The sequence below is a fragment of the Pongo abelii genome, chromosome 19, assembly GCF_028885655.2.
Source record: "Pongo abelii isolate AG06213 chromosome 19, NHGRI_mPonAbe1-v2.0_pri, whole genome shotgun sequence".
Taxonomy (NCBI): domain Eukaryota; kingdom Metazoa; phylum Chordata; class Mammalia; order Primates; family Hominidae; genus Pongo; species Pongo abelii.
The window spans coordinates 59,728,301-59,742,710 of record NC_072004.2 but is presented as its reverse complement, the minus strand read 5'-3'; the positions used below and the strand labels follow the sequence as shown (position 1 = coordinate 59,742,710).

Below are 14,410 nucleotides of genomic sequence, written 5' to 3'. Positions count from 1 at the left end.
GCACACTTCCCAAGAGATTTCACTCTGAAAAGAAAGGCCAGCCTCAGCCCTTAAAGTGCAGGCCAAATAAAAACTTGCTTGACTATCAAGATTATATTATCATCTCCCCTCCAGTTCCCACCAGACTTCTAGGAAACAGCCAGACAGCTCCTCCAACCAATCCAGTAGCCAAAATAATCCATTCCAAATCTTCAACTGAGCATCTTAATGAAATAATTGTTTACCTGATTAGTATTCAGCATCCGCAGAAGGAGGCTAAAACCCACCCCTTTCAACCTTTCCTCTCTCAGTCTCACTCTCTCTTTCCTTCCCACCCTGTCTCCTTTCAGATATACTTTCGAATCCCACCCCTTTCAGGGGCACAAAGACCAACTCAAATCTGATCGCAGCATCATCAATAAACTTATTCCCTCCCCACCGGGTACCTCCTAAGATATTTTTCACCATTTCTTTCATTCTTTGAAAACGATTTCTTTGTCACCAAGCCTGTGTGGCACTTCCCCTGCCTCTCCTCTTGACCCTGCAGTGTAATCTGGACACTCCTGGAGCCAAGCCGTGGGAGAGGCAGCCATGCTCAGTCTCCCTGGATAAAGCCAGGGTTCCCTTGGCAACGGGACCGTGTGGACATTCTCAAAGGGGTTTCCCTCCACCCCCCCAGATCCTCTTTCAACTCAAGAGCTCAGTCCCGTGTCTCTCATGGAGGCGTCTCTAACCAGGGTAGGAAAACAATAGTTCTGAATATCGGTAATTGGTGTTTGGAGACCATTGTTTTGCATTCAACAGGCAGGAAAATGTGAGTTGAGTGGGCGAGTGAATTCGGGCGTTAGCTGGTGAGCATCCATGGTCAGACAGAGGGAAAGCTGATTTCATTTCTGTAAACAGGCAAATGTTGCTCCGAAGTAGTTTGGGTCTGTAATGTGTGTCTTTGTCTTTTGGGAGGTGGGAGAATGGGGAGATCAAAGGAGAGAGGCTTCTAGAGACAAGTTTTTACTTTATGGTCTGTTTTCTCTTTTATCCTTATCATTTTATTTATATAAAACAAGGAAACCAGGGATTACTTGTCTCCATGTTAATGCCAACTCTTGCTCATGATTTCTGACTGTTCATGCACTCTCACTGTCTCCCACATGGATTCTCTCCTTCTCTCTCTCTCACTTTTTATGGACTTTATTGTCATGATGATGGAGAAGTAAAATTTTTTCTAAAGTTAGAAGTGGACTTTTTTTTTTTGTAAGAGGTCATCTCTGAAGAACTGAGCCAGGGCTAGGCAGGACAGGACTGATTGACACATACTAACCCTGTGGGTTGTGTTGGTGGTATTGGAATTCCTGTTACTGACCCAGGTTGGTCCAGAAGACCTCAAATGTGCCTTTGGTTGATGGAGGAAATGCCTGTTATTGACTTGGTTAATACTAATCACAGGTTTCTACAATAATTCAGAAGGTTATTATTGAAGTCCTGGCTGAGGTCCTGGTAGGGGATACTAATAGGAGGAACTGATTCAGCTACTTCACTTCCCCTCAGGAGTTCAGAGTAGGTGAGGACCTTACCAAAAAGCTTTTCAAGAATGAACCTGAAGCTTAAGACCTTTGAAAAAACCAGAGATAAGTGCAAGTAAGGCATGAAAGGAGGAGGCCAGAGCACCGTTCAGTTTTCCTTTCCTTTTCTCTCTTTTCCTTCCTTTCTTTCTTTTTCCTTCCTTCCTTATAAAATCACATCCAGAGTGAGGCCTAAGCATAACTGCTTATGGAACCTCTGAGAAGGTACTTGAAGTACTCGCTGAGTTTAAACTGGTTACTGAATTAACCTATTAACCAATATGCCAATGCAAAAAAACAAACTAACAAACAAAAAAAACTTATTCCTTTTACTATGTATTCGAACTTTCAGTAAACCCTTTGGGGACAGGAACTATACAGTTTTCAATATTTTACCCCTGATTCTAACCAGTTAGGGGGCCAGGTACATTTGGGGGGCTCCATTCATGATTGTAGAACTGAATTGAATGAACAGTGTGGGGTATTATTACCATTTGTTCCATGAAGTGTAGAGCTAGGACTAGTCTTGTGGTCAGAAGACTTAGGCTCTAGGCTCAGATCTGACACTAATTAGTGGCAGAACTTGGACCATACTATTTCAGTTCTCTAACCCTCAGTTTCTTCATCCATGAAGTGACAGAGTTTAAATGAGAACAGTGTTTTCCCAACAAAAGTAGTTATCTAAAGCCTTCATGCCCCCCTCAACCCTGGGGGATAGGAGGGTTTGGGAGAGGGAGGCCTGTCTGGTCAAGAGCAGCTGCTGCAAAGAGGAACATAGCAGACAGAGGAGGAAGTAGAGCAAGAAGTGGCTCAGAGACTGGAAGCTGGAAAATGCTGGACCTTAGAGGACTCCTCAGGTCCCTTGTAACTCTGACATTTATTCAGAGTCATGAGACTAATCTCTCCCAGTTTTGTGTCACCTCTCCTGTATTAGGTACTTTTGAAGATGACACAAAGCAGTACTGTCATTTGTTCTGATACAGGCAAGCAAGCTACCTTTCTTCCATGAGACAAGGCTTCTCACTTCTGAGAGGTCTGAATCGCTGCCCTTGGAATGTGCCAAGCAGCTGGTCCTAAGCCAGCCACGCTCTGTCTCTTCATTCCAATATAGTCTTTCATTTATTCGACAATCAACAGGTAATTATTGAAAGCCAAGAACTTTCCTTTTTTCTGGATGGCATGGTCCTCAAAGGTTCTCTTTGAGGAGGTGACAGTTAAGCTGAGGCACCAATTAAGTGAAGGAATAAGCTGTGCTTACACTGGGAGAATAGCACTGGCTCGAGGCTGAGGACCCCCATAAGTATGAGGCTCTTGATTTGGGGAGTCAGCTTGGCATGTCTTAAGGCAAAGCAAGGTACCTGGGGCAGAAACAGAGTGAAGCAGAGAGGAGAGGTCAGAAGGTTGGAGTGAGATGACACAGATCACAGGGGCCTTGTAGGTCATGACAGGGACCAATGGGAAGCCATTGGATAAATTTTTACATAGAAATAATTATATCTGATCACTCCGGCAACTGCGCAGAGAACAGTGTTCTATAGACAATATCTGCAAAGTGGTTGGTTACAGTGAAGGGCTTGGAAACTAAGCAGCCTACGTGGGAAGTCACATGGTGTCTGGGAAACTTGGATGTGGTTGGATAGGCCTGGATTTGAATCCTGATCTTGAGGCTGACCTATTATGTAATTTGGGCAAGTTATTTAACTTCCCTCTTCTCCATTTCCTCATATCTCTCTCTCTCTTTTTTTTTTTTTTTCCTTGAGATAGAGTCTCACTCTGTCACCCAGGCTGGAGTGCAGTGGTGCAATCTTGGCTCACTACAACCTCCACCTCCAGAGTTCAAGCAATTCTCATGCCTCAACCTCTCGAGTAGTTGGGACTACAGGCAGGCACCAACACGCCAAGCTAATTTTTGTTGTTGTTGTATTTTTAGTAGAGACAGGGTTTCACTACATTGGCCAGACTTGTCTCAAACTCTTGGCCTCAAGTGGTCCACCCACCTTCACCTCCCAAAGTACTGGGATTGCAGGTGTGAGCCACCACGCCCAGCCTGTTTCCTCACCTCTTAAAGAGGGACCACATTATCTACCTCAATGAGTTGTGAAGATGAAAGCAGAGAGATTACATATGTTATCTCAAAGCAGCTGCTTAAAATGATAGTGTTATTGTCCAAACTAATCCCATGACCTTTGCACTATGGGCCACAGATGAGCAAGACAACAGGAAACGTAAGGTGCATGGTAGGTTTCATATATTATCCTCTTTATACCTTGCTTCCTTTGGGAATGTGGGAGGTGGAAAAGGAAGGAGTAAGGTGACTTGTGCCAAGTCTTGCAGCTGGTTAAGGTCAGGGCTGTGTCTAGGGGCCAGGTTCTTTTTTCCTGCCTCATGTTCTTTCTTTTATGCTTAGAGTTAGCAAACTACAGCCCCACAGGGCAATCCTAGCTTGCCTTCTGTTTTTATAATAATGTTTTATTTGAACACAGCCATGTTCACTCATTTATGTACTATCTGTGGCTGCTTCCACACCAGGGCAGCAGAGTTGAGTAGTTACAACAAAGACTGTATAGCCCCAAAAAGCCAAAATATTTACTTGCCAGCACTTTACAGAAAAAGTTTGCCAGCCCCCCATCTGCACCATTCTTCTCCCTTAATTGGCATGGCTTTATTGTATTTAGCTTAGATGTTACCAAATAGGAAGGGCTGGCCTCTCTAGGTCTCCAAAACAGTGGGATTCAGAGGTTCTCTTGAGGAGAGCACTGTCCTGGTAGAATATTGCAGTGAGAGATCTCAGGCCACTGGGAGCCAGCAGAAACACACTGGTCACCTGGCAGGGGACAGAAAAGGGAGAGGATGGGGACTCTGGGCATAGGTACCTGGGTAGAGAAGAAGGGAATCCCAAATACTTACTCTTAACTATTTCAGACCCTAGAGACAGCTATCTAAAACAGTGAGGAGGAATGTAGAGGGCTCAGGAAATGGGCAATGCAGCAGCTTTATCTGACGACCACAACTTGAATGTGCACTGCTGAGTGGGTCTCTCTGGGACACACCTATCAGGGATCAGCTGGACCTCAGGGCTGCTCATCACTTTATACTCTTGGATGACCATCATTAGCACACTGGGAAACAATGCTTGCTTATTCCCAGAGACCACAGTTCAAATGCAAATGGAGTCCTGGCGACTCCTCCTTCCTCTCTTGAGACTTTAGGAGTATGTGTGGACTGTGGTGTCTTACCAGGGACTATTTCCCTGCCTGGCACTCAAGAAGCTCATAGCTTAGCTTCAGGTGTTTGGATTTCCAAGTTCCCACTGAGGCACTTAAATAGGCTCTTCTACATGGACTCCACTTCCTTTAAACTTACTGATGCATTCAGTCTTGACAAGTGATTACTTACCTACCTCAAGGTTTTAATCTAGTGCTTGAGGGTACATTTATAGGTGTAAATCTATAGGTCAAAAGGCAGTGGAGGCTTCACTTGATTGGATACGTGGAATCCGAACTTTAGCTTTACCAGTACATGTTCCTCTCCACTCCCGTTTTCAGGCTTATTGCCTTAAGCAGTGGAAACTGGGTTACACAGTTCTTCAACTCCAGGTAATATAAATATAGTGCCATGTATTTCTTGGCACTCATAACTTTCCAGCCAGCCTACATGGAGAACACCCCAGCTTTCAGCAATGCTAAATAATCCACCAGACGCATCTGCCATGGTGTTTCAGGCTCAGCAGGCTCCTCCCACTGATCCAATGAACAGATGTGCTGATTTTTCACTTGCTGGGAATGCTTCAGCCATTTGAACACCATGGACTCAGGGTTGGATCAGTCACCCAGTGCCCTAACACTCAAGCTAATTCACAGGCTGAGCAACTCCCCTCACATACACCCCAATGGTTATCTTGCCTAATTCCTAGAAGTTGGTCAGTAACTGAGTTCAAGTGGCATGACAATCCAGTTCCAACATGGGCTCATCCTCCCAACTCAAGACCTTTTTAAAAAGAAAGGGAAGAAGAAAAGCAATCTTAGCCTCCACAATGATCCCTTCCATTTGCCTTCTTCCATCCTGGTGCTTAGATGAGGTTACGGCCCTAGCAGAAATGAAACGAAATGAAACTATAAGAAAAAGTCAGCAAATCTAAAACACTGCTGGCTATTATCAGTGCTAGTAGCCTTCATTAAGCCACTGGGGGCTTGGACAAAGCAAGTGGAGCTAGAACAGCTTCTACTTTCTTGGAATGTACCATCAAAATAAGAAACTGCTGAAATGAATTGAGCAAGCAGATTCAAGGGGGTAAAGACAGACAACAACACAGCATGTGGAGAGGGAGGGAATGTTATAGAGGAGCGCATGCTAAAAATAAATGATTTTTTTATAAGTGTGGTTAACTTTACTGAGGCTTAAAATTGCTAAACACTGCATGTATTTTCCCCCCTAAAATAAAAGCTTTGGGGAATTTTGATCTGCCTCACGTGAAAAGCTACAGAAAAGGAAGGTATCTGTGAAAGCTTTTAAAATTATTACCATATTTCAAGTAGGATAATTATCAGGAATACTTGATGCCATCAGAAGTGAACTAATATAGAATTGCTTTATTTACAGCAATTTAGTCATTCGTGTTGCCCCGTTAACAAGATTCCTTAGCATTCTTATTTATAGAAAATATTTACCACCATCTAGGAATGGTCTAGGCCAAAAAAAAAAAAAAAAAAGCAGAAGAAGAAGAAGAAAGAAGAGGAAGAAGAGGAGGAAGAAGAAGAAGTAGAAGAAGAAGAGGAAGAAATGGGCCAATTTTGTTGAATTCTGTCTAGTGTGAAAACTTCCCCTGTCTCCTGAATAAAAGTAATCATTCTGCATTTAATCAATCAATATCCAGAAAATGATATTCCATGTTAAGTGTGACATTTTGTTTTGTGTTTAGTTGGGATTGGAACCAGTTGATTGACTGAACAGGCTACAGTGCTGCCCCTATGAATCAGCACTTGAGTCTGTAATGACCTAATTTCATAATTTAGAAATGGACATCTATCACACAGGCCCTGCCCTGTCTCTAATTTGCCTTTTATTTCAGCATATTACAGTTAGCCTGAGCAGATAGTACTTCTGTGAGTTCTGAACATTTTTTCAGCAACTCTGAAATAAATATGAGATTTATAGCATTATCTTTGTCCAACCAGCATATATTTCCCCAGATATAATTTTGTTCCCATTTTATAAGATGTTGACAAGTAATAACTGCTAAGTGTTTTTATGCGATGTGATTAAAGCTAGTAGTGTGCGAGAGTGTCCATTGGAGACACACTCTAAACTCTACCCTCCCCCTTTCCAAGACACAAGCATTAATAACACTTTAGCACCAGTAGTTACTGTTTTTCTTGAACATCGTCAGTCTTGCAGTCTGATTAAATGCTTTTGCATTTGAGGTTTGGGTTGTATTTTTGTTTGTTGGACAGAAAGATGGAGGGGCAGAGAGAAATGGGACACTGTCAACTTTCCTGTGTGTTGGTAGAGCAGGGATAGTAATGGAAATAGCATTTTAAAATTATAGGATATAACCAAGAGGGCCGGGGCGGGGCAGGGGATAGGAGTAATTAGAGGATTTGACCAGAGCTGGGGGCAGGGCAGGAGGGCAGGGCAGAGAGATGGGAGGGGAGGGCCATCTGGTGTTAAACTCTCCTGCTGTGTGTTTGCAGTGCAAAATAGTCAGGGTACTTTGTCAAGGTACAGTCTGCTTTTGCAGACACAGATGGAGCAAAAGGGAGATTAATACATGTGGTTCTAACCACCTTTCATATCTTTACAGCTAAACATTATTTATAGAAATCAATTAGTCCTCTGTCTCTGCAATTTTATTATGAGGCTCTGTCCAAGTTTCTGGCAAGCTCTTTAAGAGGATGATTGATGGTAAACTTTCAGAATGAATAAAAAATGAACCCTCCCCTAGGAATTGGTGTAGTGGAGAGAAAGGTAAATGATAAAAATTACAAACTCTGCAAGTTTCTAGGAAAGTAATGTAGGATCAGTGTGGTCCTTGTTACACAGTTTTTCCTTATAGCTAACTTTCTTTTCTCTTTCTCTTCCTTTCTTTCTTTTTTTCTTTTTTCTTTCTTTTTCTTTATTTTCCACTACATTCAGCGGTCTGTTTGCTATGGAAACTTTAGGAGAGCTTGATGCCTACAACTGAACTTGTGGGAAAGTAAAGGTTTATTCATTTGTCAAGCTAGTAAATGCCACTTTGATTACTGATGCTCATAAGAGATAAAGAGTTACAGGAAAAAAATGGAACAGAGCTCTCATGTTTTGTCTTATGGAAACTTTTATAAGAGATGGGAGCTACCGATTGCTTCCATTAAATTAGTCTAGGAGCCGAGTAATGATAAGTATGAAATCCCATTGTAACGAATCCCGTGGAAGATGCCTATTGATTTATTCTGAAATTCCAGTCTTGGTAGAGACTGCTGCCAAAGCTCACACCCTCCAGGCTCAGAAATAAAACAGTAATGATACCTTAGAGGTGAAGAAGGAATGATCAAATAAATCAAAGTTCTAAACCCAGGAGAAGACAAGAGACAGTGGCACATAGTGCACAGGTTCTCATGCTATTGAACCTTGGGGTGTGAAGTTGTTCTGTTTTGTTAACTATTTTGAAAAAACAAGAGGGCTCTTTTGGCCTCTAATACTTGAGATGGTGATGATGCCAAAGGTCAAATAGAATTAGAGGAGATTTGTATGCCACTTTAAGAACTATAAAGGTTGCTGGAGAGTTTCCTAGTCTCATTTAACCTCAGTTTTCTCCTCTGTAAAATAAAGATTATAATAGTATCGACCTCAGAGTTTTGCTGTAAGGATTAAATGAGATTATGCATTAAATTGCTTAGCATAGTATAAACACAACAAATTCTATTGTGGTAGTATCATTAGGGTTAACAGTATTCAGAATAACTTTTCTCATTGTCTTAAGGTTTGGTATTTACTATAGAACTTGTTCCTATTTACTAATTGAGAAATGTATCTGAAGGGGTCCTAGTAACTGCCTTCAGGGAAGATAATCATTATTTCCATTTTGTATCCCACTCCGTATTACTTTGATACGAAACTCCTACACAGTAGGTGCTCAATAAATACTTCCTGATTTTAAAATTCTAGGTTTAAATGAAATTTGCTTGAGCTGCTGATACAAACTTATACAGGCTGTATATAATGCAATTTGTTAATATATGAAATAACTAATTTCTAAATTTCCATAATTCTCCACATTACTCAGAACATCTTTCAGCATCTAGTTGGATGAAATCAGCTAACAAAATGTGTGACACATATATACTTAATAAACATTTATTGACTGATGAATTATTGCATAAACCCTATAGAGGACTAGGCAAGGAAAAGATTTTAAATTAAAAAAATTAACTTTTCTCTTAGATTTCAGTTAAAAAAAATTCATGAATTGGATTATAAATATAATTGATTGCAAGCTATAGAAAATGTGTCTTCCTAACTTAAAAGAAAATAATTTGTAGAAGATTTGGGACAGTTTTCAGGGTCTATGGGAATGCTGGACATCCATGCTTGCCAAAATGCAGGATGCAGGCGGCAACACAGTTGTGAGAGCAGAAACTTTACCAGCTTCACTGATCAGCACCATGAGTAAGTTTCTGTTGTTATTTTCATCCTAGTTCCACTTCAAAGTCAAAGTCAGAAAAGAGTCTGATTGGCCTAGCTTGGGTCACATGTCCACCCCACCCCCAAGTGTAGTCAGGGCAGGGGGTCTTATTTAGAGCCTCACCAAGAATACATAAAACTAAGGAGAGGTACTTCTCCCTTACCTAAAAGAAGTCAGGATTCTGTAACCAAATTTAAAATGTCCACATTATAAACTTAATAATATCTATATGTAATGAGTATGCATCTATGTTTATTTGCTTAGGGCCGCCTCACAAACCACCATAGACTGAGTGGCTTCAGCAGCTGAAATTTATTGTCTTTCAGTTCCAGAGGCTGGAAGCCCAAGATCAAGGTGTCAAGAGGGATGGTTTCTTCTGAGGACTATGAGGGAAGGGTCTGTTTTAAGCTTTTCTTCTGGCTTATAGATGGCCATCCTGTCGTTGGGTCTTCATGTGGTCCTTCTTCTGTACATATCTGTCCACATTTCCTCTTGTTATAAGGACACAGTCATATTGGAGTAGGGTCCACTTTAATGACTTTGTTTTTTAACTTAAGTACTTTAAAGACCCTACCTCCAAACAGAATTATATTCTGAAGTACTAGGGTGTGGAAATTCAACATATGGATTTGGGTGAGGGAACAAAATTTAGGCTGTAACTACATGTTGTAAACACAGATGAGTGGAAATATCAATTAGCAAACACCTATTTTATCTATAACACTTTTAGTAAAAATGGAGTAATCAGCCAGGTGCAGTGACTCACGCCTGTAATCCCAGCACTTTGGGAGACTGAGGCGAGTGGATCACCTGAGGTCAGGAGTTTGAGACCAGCCTAGCCAATATGGTGAAACCCTGTCTCTACTAAAGTACAAAAATTAGCCGGGCATGCTGGCAGGCGCCTGTAATCCCAGCTACTTAGGAAGCTGAGGCAGGAGAATAGCTTGAACCCTGGAGGCAGAGGTTGCAGTGAGCTGAGATCGCGCCACTGCACTGCAGCCTGGGTGACAAGAGTGAGACTCCATTTCAAAAAAAAAAAAAAAGAAAAAAAGAAAAAAAAAAGAGTAATCACTTAGTAAAGTCTACAGAGTTATTTAACATTCCACACTTGCTGGTTGAGCTCGTCAGAACAGAGATAAACAGGTTTTTCTCCTCCAACCTGTTCTTTCTCTTTTAAACCCATACTCGAACCTTAAGAAATGAAAGTTGGTAAAACCCTTTCTAACCGAGGTGCCAGTTTTGCCTATAAGATTGTTTACAGAGATTTTTCTAAGAGCAGAGCCAAGCAGAAATGACTCATTATTACCTCCACTATGCATACAGATTTTCATCTGGACACTAGCCACTGTTTAAACTTGACACTGTCCAGCCTTGAGCAATACATGAAGCAAGTAATAGTCATGTAGCGGTGCAGAAAGCCCTGGCTGGCTCCTGGGCTATCTAGCTTGCTTCCTAAAACTTCCAGCTCCCCTGGTTTATAATTCTGTGATTCACATTTTCTCTACACACATACTTGTGGGCTTCTTCCAGGACCCATGCCAACTTTCATACCTCCATACCTATGTTTCCTTGGAAAGATGTGCCCTTGGCAACAGGCTTCTACCGACCAAGGAACTGAGAGGTAGCTTACTCCTGAAAGTTTAGAGGTAGTTTATGCTGTTGACATCTTTGTAGGGGGAAAAGTAGCATAGCAGTGCCACGAGGCCTGCCCATCAACGGGAACTCGTCCATTTAGCTCTACCTAATAGTGTTTGCCTTCCTTTTCCTTCCCTTCCAATGCCTGTGAATATTAATCCATCAGACTTAGAAGACAATCTGAACAAACACACAAGCTACATGACTGAAGGCGCCAACTCCCATCTATGAGGGAGAAAGCATCTAGACATGCAGAATAGTTTTGGTTTATTACTCTTTCCTCAGAGTATAGGCATAATGTGATGTGTTTTGTGTGGTGTGTGTGTTTTGGTGTTTGTACACATCATCATGGAATTTGGGTAAATCTGCATCAGCAATAGCAGGCGTGACTTTGGTGTAAAGAGTAATCCCCCATGTGAGTCAAACAGTAAAAATGTGGACCCCCAAGGCCTCTCATGATCTGTCTTCCATCCATATCTCCAGCCTTGTCTTTTGTTCCCCTCAACTCTGGCCACATACTCCGCTCACCTTGCTTTTCCACCCTTCTGTGCTTTTGGATCTGCTGCTCCCTTGGCCCAGAAAGACCTCCATTGCATCCCACCCTCCTCCACACCCAGATGACTTCTACTCATGTGTTGCATTTCAGCCTAGATGCCAGATCCTCTGGGAATACTCTGCCCATCTCCCTACTCCTTGGTCTCAGTCAGATGCCCTTCCTCAACAAGCCATAGTTCGCTGCCCATCTCTACTGGATCTGTTCTCATGTTGTACCCTAATTCATTGTGAGTTTGTCTGTTTCTACCCAGACTCCGTGCTGCTTGAGGGTGGGGACTCTCTATCTCACCTCTTATTCTCCAGCCCTTAGCACAGTAGCTGGCACATGATTAATGTTTAATGGGTAGATCAATGATTGAATGAAGAAATGAATTAATTAAGTGAAAAAAATATTTAGAGGCACAGCTTTCTTAATATCAACAATCTGGAAGTTCTGAAAGCCTCTTTATTTGAAAATAGCAAAGTCTTTTTAACACAGTCAAATGCCCCCAAGATTCCAAGTTGAAAATTGTCTGTGACCTGTAGATTATTCTTGGGGCCTCTCATCATAAAGTTCAGCCAGTTTCTCAGGATAATGCATCAATTTGTTTCTCAATAGAAATCTGTTCTGTCAGTTAAAAGTACTTGATGGTGATAACTATTGCACAAGCCACACTGGAAAATAAAATCCAGTACAGACTGCCAAAATTATAACCTACTAAGAAGAATTGGTAATATACATAAAATGCTCATTATTATGGTGTAGTGAAAAGTACACTGGATTTAGAGCCAAAAGGCATCAAACCTGGTCCCCATCATTTGCTTGTTAGGTGGCACTGGACAACTTAGTTAATGTTTCAGAGCCCACCTAATTTGCTTTTCATCCTGTAAAATAGGTTCACTCAAGTTGCCTTATGAACTTTAAGCTCTGTGTCAGTATCATGGAATGAAAATTGATATTGCTTGAGTAACTGCTATGTGCCTTTCATTCTGTTAAGTGTTTCAAAGTTGAGTAAACCCAAATGCAGATTCCTTTAAGGTCACACAGGACCTGTTTCTTTCTATACCATCCTCTATCTAGCTCATGGCTTAGCAATTACTTTTTTTTAAGAAAATATTTCATAATCACCCATCGAGTCAGTGTTCCATGCCATTATACTTGCTATTACATAGACTGCTATTCTATATTACACAAGACCACTATTAACTAGGCCACTCACTATTCTAAGCAGGATTTTATTTAAATGAGATAGGGTATGATTTATGTCTCATTTCCTTGTCAAGTGAAGTAGATCTGCCAAAAGGATTCAAATAAGTGTTGTCTAGGTAACATGTTCTACATACCCAAATTTTTCAGAGTCCTAGTGGAATTTATAAAATGTCCACATCAACAGTCAGCACCACACACCCTCTTGTTGCCTCTGAATCAGCCGCGTGGGATGCTTGGCGTCATATAGACCAAACATTCAGATGTTGGACTCATTTTTTTTTTAGTTTTCATATGGCTGTTTGGCCCTCAGAAAAACAATCAACTTCAGCCTGGAATACAGGATCCAAGGATTGTTTAAACATGGGATTAGTCTGGGTTTTCTGGAGGAAAATGTTCTTTTCAACATCACTTTCCAGAACAGGGATCTGATCCTGTTTATGAACAACAGTGCCAGTGTTGTTACTAACAACGAATTGTTTCTCCTCTGTTGAAATCACACTCATCCATCCTTTTTACCTCTAGTGCCCCAGTTCAGTTCCTAGTCCATGAGTCCTAATTCTACTTGGGAATTTACCTAACCCTTCCCTGCCTCTGTTTTCCACATGTCAGTCTGCCTATCATACTCTCACCATCATTTCAATGCAATCTCCCTGCTGAAAAACTTGCAGAGCTTCCCTCTCACCTACAGATAGTTCAAATGCACTAGATCTTCCAAAATCTGGTGCCTAGTGTGAAGAAAAAAATGCATAAAAAAAGAAATCAGGTGGTCTTTGTTCAGTTCCAGTTATGCCACAATGTAACCATGTGACCTTGGAAGAGCTACTTTCCCTCTCTAGGTTGTAGTTACCTTTGAAGAGTTGCTTTTCCTCTCTAGATCTTAGTTTTCTTGAGCGTGAAATGAATGAAGTGATTGGACAAGATCAGAGATGCCAGATGAATGACATTCAGGCACCACTACTTTCCTATAGTGTCCTTGGAATTCATCGTTAATTGATATTTGGCTTTTTCCCACCGAGCCCTAATGAGCTTCAAAATTATCCATGCAGTCACTTCCAACAGACCAGTTAACTTTTGAAATCAAAGCCCTTTACCTCCCTCAATGGGATGATCTCTGAGGTTGCTTCCTGCTCTAACATTCCACAATTCTACAGCCTCTTTCCGTCTTAACCACCTACTATTTCTAACGTGAATCCCATACTGCAGCCAATGGCATTTTGAACAGTTCCTCTAAATGCATTTTGAAAATTTTAGGCCACTGGAAGGGCCTAAAATGCTTTCAGTCACAGTTTTCAGTCAAAATCTGACCTGCCCTACAAAGCTGAGGTGAGTTCCACTCTCCCTTGAAGCCTTTGCCAGTAAACTTAGCTGGACGTGACCATGCCCTTCACTCCTGAATCCCCATAGTATTTTTTTGTTTAGTTATAACATTTATTGACGACAAACTCTATACCCCCTCTCTGAGCTTTTTGACTGCTGTATTGAATATTTGTGTAGCTTTCTTTGCCTTCCATTAGATTATAAACTCCTGAAATTTAAAATCAGACAACCTATGTTCAAAGTCCAGTTCTTCCCATTAGTTGTCATGAGATAAATCACTGAATACCTTTAATTATTGGATCAGCCATCACTATATACCCAGCCCCTAGTGCTGTGCCTGGCATAGCTTAGAAAATCAATAATAACTTGTTTAACAGAAGGAAGAAAGGAAGAAATGGACATAAAGAGAGAAATTTACTAAGATCTACCTCATGAGCTTAGTGTGGAAGTTAAATGAATATACATATACACATAAATATTATATGTTAAACATGCTATATAAACATATATCATGTA

General features: G+C 41.2%; 1 protein-coding gene across 5 annotated transcripts in view; it reads left to right on the top strand.

Moving 5' to 3' along the window:
- The first annotated feature begins 529 nt into the window (after positions 1-529).
- Positions 530-14,410, top strand: part of ANKFN1 (ankyrin repeat and fibronectin type III domain containing 1) — a 350,740-nt gene continuing 336,859 nt past the window's right edge. For 2 of the 5 annotated variants that reach the window (XM_054535672.2, XM_054535674.2), the window contains exon 1: positions 530-717. In XM_054535672.2, the coding sequence (XP_054391647.1) occupies positions 697-717 (21 nt within the window). In that variant the 5' untranslated portion in view covers positions 530-696. Of the gene's footprint in view, positions 794-14,410 lie in introns of all 5 variants that reach the window. The other 3 variants (XM_024235192.3, XM_054535673.2, XM_054535676.2) reach the window with 2 other exon arrangements.